General features: G+C 38.2%; 1 protein-coding gene across 2 annotated transcripts in view; it reads left to right on the top strand.

Moving 5' to 3' along the window:
- The window catches only part of LOC126174782 (histone deacetylase HDAC1), a 158481-nt gene extending 142641 nt beyond the window's left edge, over window positions 1-15840 (top strand). Inside the window, exon 10 of one of the 2 annotated variants that reach the window (XM_049921132.1) lies at window positions 14826-15840. In XM_049921132.1, the coding sequence (XP_049777089.1) occupies window positions 14826-14830 (5 nt within the window). In that variant the 3' untranslated portion in view covers window positions 14831-15840. Of the gene's footprint in view, window positions 1-14651 lie in introns of both variants that reach the window. The other variant, XM_049921131.1, reaches the window with a different exon arrangement.
- Window positions 15841-16444: the final 604 nt, after the last annotated feature.

The following is a 16444-nucleotide window of genomic DNA, read 5'->3' as shown; positions in this document are numbered from 1 at the left end:
ATATGTAACTGAGTCAAATGTTTGTGACAAGTAAAAATAGCTTAATGGGCAAGAACATCAATATAGGTTCTTGAACAGTAGTTTTCAGATGAATCATCTGTGTATACCTTAAAGACTTAAAAGTCTGCTACAGTCTCTTCCATTCTGGATTTTGATTTCCATCCTTGTGCATTATGCATGAGTGTACAGTTTTATCAAGGTTACCTGTGATGTCAAGTTGGTGGTGTGTAAGGGTAGCATGTGGACAGCTGGCATGTGGAATTCTTCATCGTAAGAAGTACTTTGTGAGTGTTGCTTTGGATTTCTTCCTTAACCATTTTGCAGATTCTCTTGTGTACTCCTGATTGTTATAGTGTATGTAAAAACTAGCTGTATCAACTTGCTGGGAGACGATTAGTTTGGAGTTAATTATAGCCTGTCAGTGCAGTAGTCATTTTTTCATTGAATTGGCTAAAGCAGAAATAAAATTGAATCCTAAGAAATATTGGTTACCTATCTACTGCCAAAAGAGGAATGACTTTTCTTTCCTTTTAGCACCTTTATTTGCCTGTTCCTCTCTTCTGAAGCTGAAATAAATATTAAAAAGTAAAAAAAAGATTATACTTCCTTCTTAAATTTGGATGTTAATTGACTAGCTCTAGTTGTTACTGTTTTATGCTGGTAAGTAGATGCTCCTGTTGTGTTAACAAATGTTTTCATTCAGTTCCAATTTTTGTCTGATTATTGTTTATGGACTTCCATAATTACATTGTGGTTGGTGAGTGATTCCTTTGCAGATTCTTTCATTTAATTATTTTTAATGCCAGCTGGAAAGTTTGTGCTCATACTGGCAGCTGACAACATTTTGCATGCAGTGAGAGTACTTGAAAAGTCTTGAACTGTGGTGTTGGTCTCAAGCTGTGGCTTTTGGAGAGATTTCAAAATTATAATAAGTATTTGAAATTATATCTTGAAAACCTTATTGCAATGTGTAATGTTCTTCTGTAAATTTAATTTTTTGTTCAATCAGTTGAATAGAGAGTTGCTTAGTTCCATCTCTCTTGTCACTGGATAGAGTGATTTAAACTGTTTGGCTGTGTTTGATATTTAGTGTGGACAATTTGGCAACGATGATCTTGGGTCCTAAGACACTAATGATTGTTACCAGATAGTGTACATAGGGACTTGACCTTTCGTTGCGCATTAACATATGTGGAACAGGAGAATCATTTTTGAATATGCTGTTCTAGTAATGTGCCATGTTAATGATAACTTGTAAGCTATGAAGTGTTATACTAGATGGGCATGGTTTCAAATTGACCAAGCAATTAAGATGATGTGATGAGTTGAGTTGGTTTAGTTTGCTATTGTGAAGGTGCTGAAGTAGTCTAGGAGCTTAACTGACTGGCAGTTAATGACAAAATTGGCAACAATGTGGGATATGGGGATAAGTACCGCACACACAGTCTGAAAGACAGAAGTGGACAGACGATGTACTTGACTCAAAGGACAAGAGAGATCCTTGCTGTAACTTCCCCACGAGCTCCATAAAAAATAAATATCTGGATTATGTTGGATGATTTCAGACTTTATTTTATTGACAAGTGGAAGGTGGCAATAGAAGATTCCATTGTCTTTCGTGTAATGTCAAAGGGTGCACTATTATTAGTGCAGTGAAGTTATGGTCCTAAAAATAGGGACTGATGACCTCAGAAGTTAAGGCCCATAGTGCTCAGAGAGCCTAAAAATAGGCTCCAGTAAGTTTTTCATCATGCCACTGTATTTCTTTAAAAAAACAGAGATAAACTTACATATTTAAATGGCAGTTGTACAGCTGTGCATGAAAGCTGTTACTGCCAAAAAGCTGTAGATCCACTTGCAGAACGTTGCAGTTACATACGCAAACTAAATGAAATGTTCCTATGAGTGGGTAAGTGATATGCAAGAAAGATTCTCCACCCAAAAGCCTGTGATTTGGATTTGGTATGAGCACAGTTGCTTGCAAGTGCAACTACAGTAGAGCTTATTGTCACCTCCAGACTACCAGAGAACAGAAGAAGTTATTGAGTACAAAGTACGACTGTAGCAGTCTGATAATGTGAATCGAACCTGACTGTTTCCAAATTTTAAAACACCCCTATTTCCACAGAAATGAAAATGTGTACAATGAAGTTAGAGTGTAAAAGTAAATTTGATGTAATGGAAACTAATTTTAGGGACTTTCTGCAGGGAATACTCACACAAGTCCCCTAACTTGACAGAGATGAAAGTATTACCATTCAGATGGTAATTAAGGACCTGGCCCACAAGAAACTCCAGAAGGATTTAACCTTGACAATGACGGGATAAACTGTGGTTCTATTTAAGAGCTCAGATCTGCCAGAGAAAGTGAGCAAGTGACTGTATTCGAGGGCACTAGTGACACCACAGTGCCTTTGTGAACTTCCCAGAATTTACAAGGAGAGGTTTCCTTTGCAGCCAATACTCAACACCATTAACTTGCGTGATTATGGACTGGCCAAATATATGGCGATGCTACTAAACCCATTGTGGGACACACGAGTCACCACCAGAAGAACTCTGCTGATTCCATGAAAGTATTTGAGGACATGTAACTACAAAGAGATGATCTGCTCATGAGCTTAGACATTATGTCACTATTCACAAAAGGACCTCTTCAAACCTCCTTGGTGATCCTTACTCAACGTTTTGAGCCACAGATAAACTTTTTGAACATGTACTGACTACCTGCTTAAGATACAATGGAAGTTTTTATGAAGAGAAGGATGGAGTGGCTGTGGACTTCCCACAGGTTCTTGAGATTGTAAATCTACATGGAACACTTGGAGGAGATGGCCTTTCAAACTGCTCGCCAAAAACCCAAGCACTACTTTCACTATGTCGACGATACTATTGTGGTGTGAGAGCATGGCAGACAGGTGTAGGATTGTTTCATAAAAACACGGGAGAACTACCGGATATCAGTAACTTCCTGCCACGATATTTCGGCGCAGAGTCTTCTGGCCATCTTCAGGTGAATGCCACTGTAGTAGTAGTAGTAGTACTGTAGTAGTAGTAGTAGTAGTAGTAGTAGTAGTAGTACTACTACTACTACTACTACTACAGTGGCATTCACCTGAAGATGACCAGAAGACTCTGCGCCGAAATATCGTGGCAGGAAGTTACTGATATCCGGCAGTTCTCCCGTGTTTTTATGGAACAATCAGTACGCCGGGAAAGCTTTAAATAGGTGTAGGATTAATTTCTGGACTACCATAACAGTAACCATCAGAACAATGCATTCTGTTTGTAAATAAAGGAGAATGGTTGTCTCCCTTCGTTGGGCCTGAAAAAGAAGGCATGTGGTACGGTGGGTCCTGCAGTGTATAGGAATACGAACTGCACAGAACTGTACTTGCATGCAATGAACTGCCACTGTCCAGTGCTATGGCAGACAGTGGTAGCCACTCCGGTACATAGGACACACCTCATCTGCAACTAGGAAAGCCTCATACCTGAACTAAAACACCCAAAGGAAGTGGTCATTAAAATGGGTACAGTGAAGCACAGATTAATAATGCATTCAAGAAGAAAGATGCAACAAACTGGGAAGAAGAGGAAGAAGACAAGGGACTAACTTTCTTTCTGTACTTGGGGCCACTCTTGGACAAAATTGTGAGGCTGCTTGAGAAATACAGCATAAAAAATAGTCTTCTGACAACTTCTTAAGTTGAAAGAGTGCCTTGGCTCTACAAAAGACCCACTAAGACTAAATGTACCTTGGGTATACAGCCTCTCTTGTGAATGTAGCTCTAATACATCGGACAAACGCGGTGCTGTATCTCGAAGTGCTGTGAGGGTATGTGAGGCATGTACTGCAGCGACTCGGAGAGAAATTGGTGATGGCAGGGCTTACCATAAAAAAAGGCAAGACATTTGACTTTTAGGTGCTATGCCAAGCCACCAGCTACTGGACAACATTATAAAGGAATCAATAGAAACAAGGAGGCATGGAAACCTGGTCAGTGGGGACGAAGTTTAGCAATTTAAATCAGCAGCATGTAATCCTGCACTAGTGGTGATATGATGAGAGCATGCCCAGCACTGTTGGACATGTGAGATACTTCCAGAATTTCCAAATTGAGATTCGAGCACAGCCTCTGGTGCATCTACTATCCCCACACTGCAATTAGTCCACCTCCCTGCTCATGGGCCAGAGAGTACCCGGTTGCCTGCAGCTAGGTGGAAGGGGTGCACTGCTGGTATAACTATTACAATATCCACAATATCATTACTCTTCACCAGAAGATGATGAGTGTGACAGTCATCAAAATATTGCATTATTTTAACATAGCCACCCAGCTTGAAACCCAAGAGCTTTTCATCAACTATTCACATAGTAGCTATACTGCCATGCAGCCTAAATGAATTTAAGAAGCTTCTGGTGGAATTTGAACTAATGATTTAAAAGTGAACCTTGTGTTTCTATTTACAACATACATATTTCAAGAGTAATGGCAGTCTGTGTCAGTGTACGATATGTTAGAGAGGAGTACTATAGTTTGCTTGTTGCAGTTTGTGGTCCCTGCTGCCTCATTAAACCCTCCACAGAGACTCTCACTACTCTAATCACACAACTTCCCCATATAACAAACAGTGGAAAATCCATGATTGAATAGTGACAGTATTAGGAAAAGGATAGTTGCTACTCACCATATAGCACAGATGCCGAGTTGCAGATAGGCACAAACTGAAGGTATCACATGGTCAGATAATCATTTCCTTGTGCCATGTGGTGTAGTCCTTTGCCTTTGTTGTCTCTTGAGTTTGCTGACACCGTTGGTCATCCAACAATTTGTATTCATCTTTTGACATGGAGGAGAGCACCCATAGTGGATGCTCTTTGCACCAAACTGGATGTATACCTCCGTCTGCTTTAACATTGAGATAGTACCCAGTAATGTGGATTTCAGTGTGCATGCAGTCCACTACAATGTTGATTACCATAATTTCTGAAAGTGCCAGAGGTAACTTGTCTAATGCTTTAGAATCGCAATAGGCCTACAACAGTATGAAGATACAAATGGCGATTAACTACAGTCAATGTAATAGTTTTTTTTTTTTATTTATAATAATCGCTATAGGCAGTGCCTTGTTCCTTTAACCACAGTTGTTTGTCACCATGTTCACTGTCTGATTATAGTTACTGTTGTTCATTGTACTTACTATACTTTACTGTCAGTTATCTGGGTTCAACCCATGACACTTTTCTTTGGAATTTACCCCAATTGACGCTAAAGACATAATTTGCAACAGGAGGTTTGTTCTGTCTTCTTTCTTTAACTTGTAACATTGTTTTCTTTACGTATGTATTATTTGATTGATGGACTTTTATTCTATCGAGAAAGTTCCTGTCAGTGTTGTCCCTATTATAGATTGTATTCATTTTTGGTAAGACACTATGCTTATCTTGTCAGTGATGGGAAATTAAACTATTTTTTCTTTTTTTTTTAAAAAAAAAGAGAGAATTAAACTCCCTAGTTAGTCATATGAATATAATAGAGGGAAACATTCCACGTGGGAAAAATATATCTAAAAACAAAGATGATGTAACTTACCAAACAAAAGCGTTGGTATGTTGATAGACAGACACACACACACACACACACACACACACACACACACACACACACACGTATATGGACATGTGTGTGTGTGTGCGCGCAAGTGTATACCTGTCCCTTTTTCCCCCTAAGGTAAGTCTTTTCGCTCCCGGGATTGGAATGACTCCTTACCCTCTCCTTTAAAACCCATATCCTTTCGTCTTTCCCTCCCCTTCCCTCTTTCCTGATGAAGCAACCATGGGTTGCGAAAGCTTGAATTTTGTGTGTGTGTGTGTGTGTGTGTGTGTGTGTGTGTGTGTGTTTGTTAGTGTATCAACATACCATACCAACGCTTTCGTTTGGTAAGTTACATCATCTTTGTTTTTAGATATGTTTTTCCCTAGTTAGTCATTTAGATTTAGATTTTCAGTGTTTTCCATAGCCCACTTATAGTACATGATTGAGTGGTTTCAACCTCAAGGTCATAATCTGTTCCATCCCCCAGCCTCCTTCAATTGAATTAGTGCATTGTGGCTAATGGTACCAGATCGTGACTTGTGTATAAACTGTATATAAATTTTAAATTCTGCTAGTAGAATTACATTTCCATAACGGGTAAATATGTCTGTACACAGTTATTGTTCCTCATATTTCCAACATTTCCTATATCTTTTTCGATTTTGAAGGTGAACATTTTATATTATTTAAGAAGACTAGAAAATATTGTGGCAAGAGTTGCTGTACTTAATGAATAAAACCAGCAAATTTACAGTTGTATGTGGGAAGTTTCCACTATAATCCCATTGAGAAGTGGCAGACATAAAGTCAATGATATGCAAAATAATGGAAATTTTAATACTCTCATTAGTAATTAACATATATTTGGAGCTGGGTGTAGTAAGACTCATTACAAGACATTGTGACACCTTGCAGGGAATTCTAAGAAAAGTATGATTACTGTTTATTACTCGGTGTGAGAGATAGATACGTCTTCCACCCTGTTGAGAGAAGCTATTTCAATCCATTTCATAAAACCTGAGGACTATATTCATCGTCACTTGCTGGATGTTCCTCCTGTGATATTGCAGAAAGACTTAGCAGGAATGTAACCACTCTTAACATGATTGCTAGCAGCAGTGATCATGAGACTATGTAGTTGCAAGAAGACTTGGCTCCTGATGGTCACAAGACACCACCGGGAGGGAAACACCATAATGTTCGACATATGGCTCTGGCATGTCGTACTGCATGTGCAGCGGCAATTTGAGCAGGAATTGACAGTGCAGTGATTCAAAGAACTGTTACAAACTGGTTATGGCAAGGACAGCTCTGAATCAGGTGCCCTTTACCATGCATTACACTGACCCCAAACCACTGCCATTTGTGTGACTTCAGTGGTGTAAAGTGAGAGCTCATTGGAAGGGTGGAGATCTGTTGTGTTCTCTGATGAAAGGTGGTTCTACCTTGGTGCCAGTGATGGCCATGTGTTGGTTAGGAGGCCAGTTAAGAGCCTGCAGCCAAGCTGTCTGCATGCTAGGTACACTGAACATACACCTTGACTTAAGGTGTGGGGTATGATTTCGTATGATGGCAGGAACACTTCTGTGATTATTCGATGCACCATAACTGAAAATTTGTATGTCAGTCTGGTGATTTGACCTGTTGTGCTGCCATTCATGAACAGCATTACAGGGAGTGTTTTCCAACAGGATAATGCTCATACACATACTGATGATGTAAACCAACAAGCCTTGAAGAGTGTTGACATGTTGCCTTGCCCTGCTCGATCACCAGAGTTTCCTCCAAACAAGCATATACGGGACGTCATTGGACAACCTCAGCGTCATCCACAAACAGTATTAACCATCCCTGTATTGACTGACCAAGTGCAACAGGCATCGAACTCAATCCCACAAACTGACATCTGGCAACTGTGCAACACAGTGAATACATGTTACACCAGTTGTTTATTTACTAGCATTTCACATTTGCAATGGCTTATGTTGTGCTTACATTAACCTGTGATCGTGCAGTGTTAATCACTTAAATATTTTACCTGGACAGATGTATTCCTGAAATTTCATTACTCTACATTTATTTATTTATTTATTTATTTTGGTATCAATGTATTATTCACTGTTAGAGGTGGAATTTCACCAGAAAACACAATAGAAATGTAGTTAATGTAGTAGATTTCTCAAGCAAAATTCTGTACAACAGTGGAATGTTGATTATGAAATAATATTGTTTTCATAACTGATTCTGATTCAGAAGCAAAATCACTGTATTTCTTTTCAAAAAGTCCCCTTCATAAACAGAGTCTTCAAATAGATCATTCAGTAGCTTCTTGACTTCAGTACTGGTCAAAAACTTTGAAATATTTATTGGACGGCACACTGTTAGCACAGTGAGAAACCTGCAGAAACTACAGCGACAGTTGTCAATGCAATAGTTTTGATCAAATGAGGATTGACCATGAGAATGACAAAATAGTTTCAGAATCATCCACACAATGGCAGCACCATGCAGAGGCCAGTTCATAGCACTACGAACTTGAAAAGAAGTCATGAGAACAATGATAGGAGTATAAACAGTGCACAACTTCGGCATGGGTCACTCATAGCGTGGCTGCCAGAGGAGCTTTATTCAGATCTGGGACTCAGTGTTGAAAAGCAATTTTGGTATTACGACTGCATTTTGTGTACAGCAACACGTGAACTGGAGTCCAGTGAACATAGAACATTAAGTAACCACACTTTTTACTCAGAGTTCTCTGAATTAACTGCTGTAGGTTTCTTAATTTCAAAACATCGTAATAACTATGATCCCTAACGTCAAGTGGCAAGTTAATGATATGATAAGACAGCCATTTTTTAAACCTCCGGTAGGCAATAAATAAAAGACAAGTTCATAGAAAACAATTATTTTATTACCAGAAGTTTTGTTCACTATGGTTACTTTCAGAATAATAACCGAAAAGATTGAGACATTTATCGCACCTGTGAACAAGCTTTGCAGTACCCTCTTCAAAAAATGTTGGCGCCAATGATATCAAATGAGCATTGACATTGTTTTTAAGATCTTCGTTGGTTTGAAAGTGCTGCCCTCCTAGCCACGTCTTCAGTTCAGGGAAAAGGTGAAAGTTGCTGGGTGCCATGTCCAGACTGTACAGTGGATGATAGAAAATGTCCCGTTGAAATTGTTCAAGGAGCCATTGGATTGTGCCAGCAGTGTTTGGATGAGCGTTGTCATGGGTCAACACAGTTCCTGGAGTCAGCATTCCTCTTCAGGTTTTGAATGGCCCTCCACAAATGTCGTAAAGTTTCACAATAAGCAACGGTATTGATAGTGGCTCTGGGCTGCATAAACTCTACAAGCAACACACCTTTTAGGTCCTAAACATGGTAGCCATAACCTTTTTGTTGTTGAATGTTTGATTTTTTTTTGGTTTGTTTGGTGAATTTGGATGCAGCCTTTGTTGTGATTGTAGTTTTGTTCCCGGTGTGTCGTATTGGATCCAAGTTTCACCTCCAGTAACAATTGATTTCAAAAAGTTCTCTCCTTCATCATGATAATGGTCAAGGAAATTCAGAGCTGGTGCCATTCAGTGACTTGTGGGCGTCCGTCAACATTTTTGGAATCCGACAAGCTGAAACGTATTTGTGGCCTAAATGTTTGGTTACGATAGAGTGTACGACAGATCTTGAAACTTCTGGAATTTCCATAGACAAAGCAGTTATGGTGTACCTACAATGTTCTCTAACCACTCTGTCAACTCATTCAACAAGTTCGGCTGTAACGACAGACTTGCGTCCTTGGCCCCCTTCATCATGCACATAATTTCACCCATCTTTAAACTTTTGGCACCATTCATGTTCAACACGATTAGTCATGAAGTTATCATCATACACTCGGCTCATTGTTCGATGAATTTCTGCTGCTCTATTCCCTTCTGCTTGCAGAAATGGAATTACACTTCATAATTCACACTTGGCAGGAGCCACAATGATGGCAGCCATGTTTACGTAGCTGTAGTGCAACGCAGACTGATGCCTTGAGGTCAGCAATGGCGGAGTGTGTAGTGCGAGAGTTGCGCAGTAGCCTACAGTGCATGTCCACTTTCTGCTGCTTGCGTAGCTCCTGTACTAAGTGATCGGAGGTTGAAAAAAAAAGGGGGGGGGGTGCAGTAGATATAGTTTGGCCTTATTTTCATAAAAATAGTTTTATATTGGGCCAATGCGGCATGCAAAAATTCGCTGCTTATTATGTGCTACTTCCCCTCCCACACACGTGGCCTGCCCTGCCTGTTCCCCTCCAAACCAAGACATTTGTCTGCGGAGCAGGGAGAAGAGAAAGCATATTGGAGCTCTAGGAACAGCTGTGATAGGCTAATGCTCCATCCCTACCCCTTGACTCACTGAAATGTCAGTCATAAAGTAATTTTAACAGAAGTATAGCGATTTCTTTCCACATTTACATAGTCCTTCCTTTCCCAGATGTGCCTATCTGCACTCCGCTTCGTGGTGAGTAGCAGCTATTCTTTTGATAATATTGTTACATTCAGTCGAGGATTTTTCATTGTTTGACTTTCCCAAATTTTGTTTGAATACTGAGTGAGTGATGTTAAGATTGTTCTGAATGTGTGAACAGTGTTGTCACAGAAATTGTTATAAATTTGACTAATCTTGCTACTAGAATAAATGTTATTTCTTTGGTGTAAAAGGTTTACCATTTGCGTGCTAAAATACAACAAAGCTTTTGTGATTGCATTGTTTTACAGTTACATATGCTGTGTACATTGTATTTACTTGATGAAAAGCAATCCTTTGCATATTATAAGACAGAGGTTTGATTTTCATAAAGTAAGTACGATGTATAGAGCATATACAAGTGCAAAACTAAGTTATCACAGAAACTTGGTTACATTTTAGGACACAAATGTAAAACTTGTAAGGAAGTCAATGCTATCATTTGACAATGGGCTCAGGCCTGAAACAAGTAAAGGTACAATAAAATTATTTCAAAAAACTTGTGGCTGGTTGCAGTATTTCCTACAGTGTAATATATAGGGATTGTTCACAAAGTAAGGTTCTTGTAAAACAACTTTTTCAAAAAACTGATTTTATTTACATCCTTATATGTTTCGCTATTTTTCTACATAGTTTCCACATTTGTTTAAACATTTGTGATGAATTTCTATAAGCATTTTTTTCTCTAAGTCATAGACATCTGCTTCCTGTATAGATAACCTGTCTTTAACTACTTCTTTCATCTCATTGTCTTCTGCAAAGCACTTGATGCTGAGAAACTCCAGGGAAAGTCACTTGGCACCATGTTTGGACTGTACAATGGGTGGGCAGTCTGTTCTAATCCAAAAGATTTTGGGTGAGCATGGCAGAAGCGGTCTGCGTTGACTTCAGAAGACTACATTACTAATTCTGTGTTGCACATTGAAGTTCAGTCAGGACAGTGCAGTAAGTGGTTGCATTTATTGTTGTCCCTGGCTTCATAAACTTGACTAACTAGACTCCATGTCTATCGAAACACACAGTTGCCATAACCTTGTGTGTTGAGGTTGTCTGATTTGCCTTAATTTGGGCTGGTGATGTTGTGTGACGCCATTCCACTTACTGACATTTAGACTGGGGTCACGTGAGAAACTCATGTCTCATCCCCTGTGATACTGTACTTTAAAAATTGATCACCTTCCTTATGCTATCAATCCAAAAACTCAAGAGCACTGGCTATTAGATCCATTTTGTGTTTGTCAATAAGAAGCCTGGGAACCCACCGTGCATACAATTTGCGAAATTGCAATTTTTTAGAGACGGTTTGTTGAAAGTTGTTCTACCCACATTTGAAAATTTCAGTGAGAAAGTTGAAATTGTGAATCGCCAGTCTTTACAAGTATTTTCTTCCATGGCTTTGACCATATGTTCTGAATTTGCAGATGGTCGGCCTGATCGTGATGCATCTCGGACATTTTCTGTCTGTCCTTGAAAGCGCTCACCCACTTACGCAATTCTCTGTCATGCATTGATTTGGGGCCATACACCTTACTTATCTGTCAATGAATCTCTGCAGCCACAATATTCCTTGCTATCAAAAACTAAATCACTAAGTGTGATGATGAAGAGACTAAGGGCTTGGGAAAAGGAAAGAAAGAGGAAGCTACCTGGTACAACCTTGCACAGAGCGTAATTGAGAATCGTGAAAGAAGGTTGTATATGTGGAAGAGACTTGGAGACAATAGAAAGCTTCAGATTGATCATATAAAGGTTAAACAAAGGTTTCGGAATTAGATTTTAAACTTTTAAGACATTTCCAGGGGCAGATGTGGACTCTGACCATAATTTATTGGCTATGAATTGTAAAATTGAAGAAATAGCAAAAAGGTAGGAAAGTAAGTACATGGGATAAGGTGAAAGAACCAGAGGTTGTTGAGAGTGTCAAAGGGAGCATTAGACAGTGATTGGTCGAAAAAGGGGAAAGAAATACAGTAGAAGACAAATGGATAGCTTTGAGATATGAAATAGTGGAGGTAGCAGAGGATTAAATAGGTAAAAAGACAAGACCTGTTAGAAACAGCTGTATAAATATCAAGAGCTCAGAGGGAAAACCAGTACTAAATAAAGAAAGGAAATCTGAATTGTGGAAGGAGTATATAGAGGGACTGTGCAAGACAATATTATAAAAAGGGCAGAGGTCATAGATGAAAATGGGATGGGAGAAGTGATACTGTGAGAAGAATTTGATTGACCACTGAAAGATCCAAGTCGAAAAAATGCCCTGGGAGGAAGCAACATTCCCATAGAAATACTGATACCCTTTGGAAAGCCAGTCAGAAAAGTATTCCACTTGGCATGCAAGATGTGCGAAGCAGATTAAATACCCTCACACTTAAAGAAGAATGTAATAATTCAATTCCCAAGAAAGTAGGTGCTGATGGGTGTGAATTTTACCGAAGAATGAGTTTAATAAGTTCTGGTTGCAAAATACTAACACAAGTTCTTTATGGAAGAGTGGAAAAAACTGGTTGAAGATCAATTTGGATTCTGGAGAAATGTAGGAACACACAACTCAATACTGACCCTAATACTTATCTTAGAAGATCGGTTAAGGAAAAGCAAAGCTACATGTAAAGGATCTGTAGACTTGGAGAAAGCTTTTGACCACATTGACTGGAATATAGTCTTAGAAATTCTGAAGGTAGCAGGGGTAAAATACAGGAAATAAAAGGCTATATACAACTGTACAGATAACAGATGGTAATTATAAAGTCAAGGGGTGCGAAAGGGGGGCAAGCACTGTTTGAGAAAGGAGGGAGACAGGATTGTAGCCTTTCCCCGAAATTATTCAGTCTGCAGATTGAGCAAGCAGTAAAGGAAACAAAATAAAAATTTAGTGATGGAATTAAAATTCAGGTACATGACATTGTAATTCTATCAGAGATGACAAAGAATTTGAAAGAACAGTTGAAAGGAATGGACAATACCTTGAAAGGGGGATATAAGATGAATGTAAGCAAAAAGATGGTAATGGAATGTAGGCAGTTTAAATCAGGTGATTTGGAGGAAATTAGATTAGGAAACAAGATGTCAAAAGTAGTAGATGAATTTTGCTTTTTGGGCAATAAAATAACAGTTGATGGCCGAAGCAGGGAGGACTGGTATGAGAAGGAAAAAAGTATCTGAAGAAGAGAGATTTGTCAGCATCAGATGTAGATTTAAAGTCTTCTCTGAAGTTATTTTCTTGGAGTGCAGCCTTGTAAGGAGGTGAAACATAATGATAAACAGTTCAGAGAAGAGAGCAAAGAAGCTTTTGGTATATAGTGTTGCTGAACAGATGAGGAGTCGCTGAATATAATTCGGGAGAAAAGAAGTTTATGGCACCTCATGACTAAAAGAAGGTATCAGTTGATAGTTAATTCTGAAACATCAAGGGATCACCAATTTAGTATTGGAGAGAAGTGTAGGTGGTAAAAGTTGTTGTGGGAGATCAAGAGATGAATTCACTACGCAGATTAAAAAGGATTTAGGTTTCAGTAGTCACTTGGAGATGAGGAGGCTTGCACAGGATAGAGTAGCATGGGGAGCTGCATCATACCAGTCTTCAGACTGAAGACCACAACAGGGGTGTTTTCTTCATGGACAAGCATTTGTTACAGCAAAGTCGGATTATGACTGTTTTGAAAGTAGCTCTCCCTCTGAGGTGCTGGTGGCAGGACCAGGATAGATGGTGAAGGGCCGAATATGACAGGTCATGCACATAATCTATAAGGCAAGGAGTAGAAGGCAAGTGTGATTCGTATATTGGACCAAAATGTTGTTTGAGTGAGCATTGTAACACTTTAAAAGAGTTAGAAAGGACTGCAGGAAGTATATTTTTCTTATCACAGCACAACTGAAAACAAGGTGGTGGTGTGTAATTGATGCACAGTTATCCCTCTCCCCATCTACCCCTGTTTGTTTCCTCTCCTGCATCCTTTCCACTCATCTGAGCTGAGGCCACAACTCAGTCCAAACATAACATTGGCAAAGAGCCTAAGTGAGTGAGTGAGTGTGATTAGCTGAACTATGATGATATTCGGCATTTTTCACACATCTGTTTCTTCTGCTCAGAGGACCTGTGTACAGTAATTTTCTTTCTTCATATCGTCAATAGCCAGGTGCCTGCTTCCAGAATGTGAAACTAAAATTTTCAGGTTTATAGACTTTAATCGTACCATAAAGAAAATACTTTTAAGGTGTTGCATAAATGTACAAATAATGAGGGTGTATGGCATGTTTTGCCATCATAGTAACAATGACTAAACACATCATTCAGTTGTAGAATTTGAAGTTGTTTTGCTACATAAAAACCTACACACAAACTTTAACATTCTCTCTCTGTTACTTCTGCAATAATATATTCTATAAAAGAAAGTTAGTTTAACTTTTGCTGATAATCTAAAAGTGTTCTGAATTTTTTACATATTCTTTGTAGCAGCATCTTCCTCTACAGCTAGCTTTATGTATGTGACAGTGCTGTTTTTATTATAGGTTCATTTGTTTTATTTTTTAATTATAGGTGAAGTGGAGAAGGATGACAAATCTGGAATTACAGATGACTTAAAGAAAGAGTCAAACCTGAATCCATGATAATTTGTGATAAAACTATAATGAAATGTAGCTTTCATAATTATGTACTAAATCATAATGTACAAAGTTGTACATTAATTTAATCAACCTTTCTCTAACACAGTTTAAACAAGAATATCATCAGGCGATTTGCTACAGTTGTGTGCACTTTGCGTTATTTGAAGTGAATGGTGTTGTGTGGTGACATTTGAAATCCAGGATGCATGAAGATCATTTTCATCATTTCATGAGACTTTTATTGCACTGATTCATTTTCTTTGTTGTGTGTTCTGTCAGCAATATCCTCCATGGAGGACTATTTTGTACATTTTTGATGTGATTGTTTTTTAAAGACAGTTGCCAAAATGAAATATGCTATAGAAAAGAACTTTAAGTGTACTTTTCATTGCCTACACAGTAAAACTTCTCATTTGACTTCCCAGTGCCCTCATAAGAAGTTGATTATGAATGCAAATCAATTTCAGTACGTCACTATCTTCTCATAAATTTTTGCGACTTATTTGAATTTTGAATTAGGCTTATTTTTTGATACGACAAATCTGTTTTGACTATGGTAATTCATATTAAGAATTTTTTAAAGTGTGGATTAGACAGTACTCTGAAAAGTGTCTTATTTTAAATAGCTTTTTTGTGAAAACTGGTAGAAATAAATTTTTATTGAGGATTTTATATCTTCACATTATTTTAAGGTCAGGATGATATATTTGCTCTTGTGTCATTTTTGTTTTCTTGTATTTGCTTCTCGTCATGAAAGACATGAAACTGGGATCCAGTGTTTGGAAGTAATAGATCTTGCATTTATTTTTGTTTGATACATTGTGATCCAACTTAAGCTAATAGATATTTTTGATAAAAAGATGTAAATATTTGCTTCTGTAGTTGGTGTCTGATTCACACAGATTTTTGTCTTTTCTATCTGTTGGATAAACTGTAATACAGACTGCCATTTTAAGTGGTTTTGGAACAAACCAAGTTGTTTTGGAACCACTTTTCTTGTCTGTTTGACTGACTTTGTAAGTAGGAATATCAATGTACAGTTCAGATGAAGTTTTAACCATAAATTATCTTTACTTATTTATATAAATTTAGAATAGATACAAATAAATTGTTTTATCAGATTCATACTCCACTTGTCATATTTATTTTACCTTTTCCATTAATTTTGTCAGAACAGTGTTACATAAAATATGAACAGCCACAATTAAGCAGGTTAACAGCAACTAAATGATTTCTTTTGGAATATGGATGATGCCTTTGGGCTGATATGTATTTGATACCAGTTGCTTATGTTTATATGGATCTAACTAAGTTCAAGGTAAGCGTCCAGAAAATGACTTAATAATACTCATAAATTATTTATGATCAAGTATACACCAAAATATGGTTTATGAAGAACTGCACAGACAGTGTAAGTAGTCCGGCCTCCTCTGTATAAAGAAGTGAAATGTATTTTATACAAGAGTCTGTCATGTGAATAGGGGACTGATGACCATAGATGTTAAGTCCCATAGTGCTCAGAGCCATTTGAACCATTTGTCATGTGAATTTTCTATAGTACACTAGCATAATAATTTCATTAAACTCTTCCGCCTATTCTCTCACTTGATGTGTTGTTGTTTTAGAATATTTCCTTTTAATCTTTGTTGCACACAACTCATTGCTAGCTGTTTGTACTTCAACCACTGTCAAACACGGTTTGGTTGGAGTACAAACAGCAAGCAA

The sequence above is a fragment of the Schistocerca cancellata genome, chromosome 3 (genome assembly GCF_023864275.1).
Source record: "Schistocerca cancellata isolate TAMUIC-IGC-003103 chromosome 3, iqSchCanc2.1, whole genome shotgun sequence".
Classification (NCBI taxonomy): domain Eukaryota; kingdom Metazoa; phylum Arthropoda; class Insecta; order Orthoptera; family Acrididae; genus Schistocerca; species Schistocerca cancellata.
The sequence above is the reverse complement of the archived record's forward strand: the minus strand, read 5'-3'. Positions and strand labels throughout refer to the sequence as shown.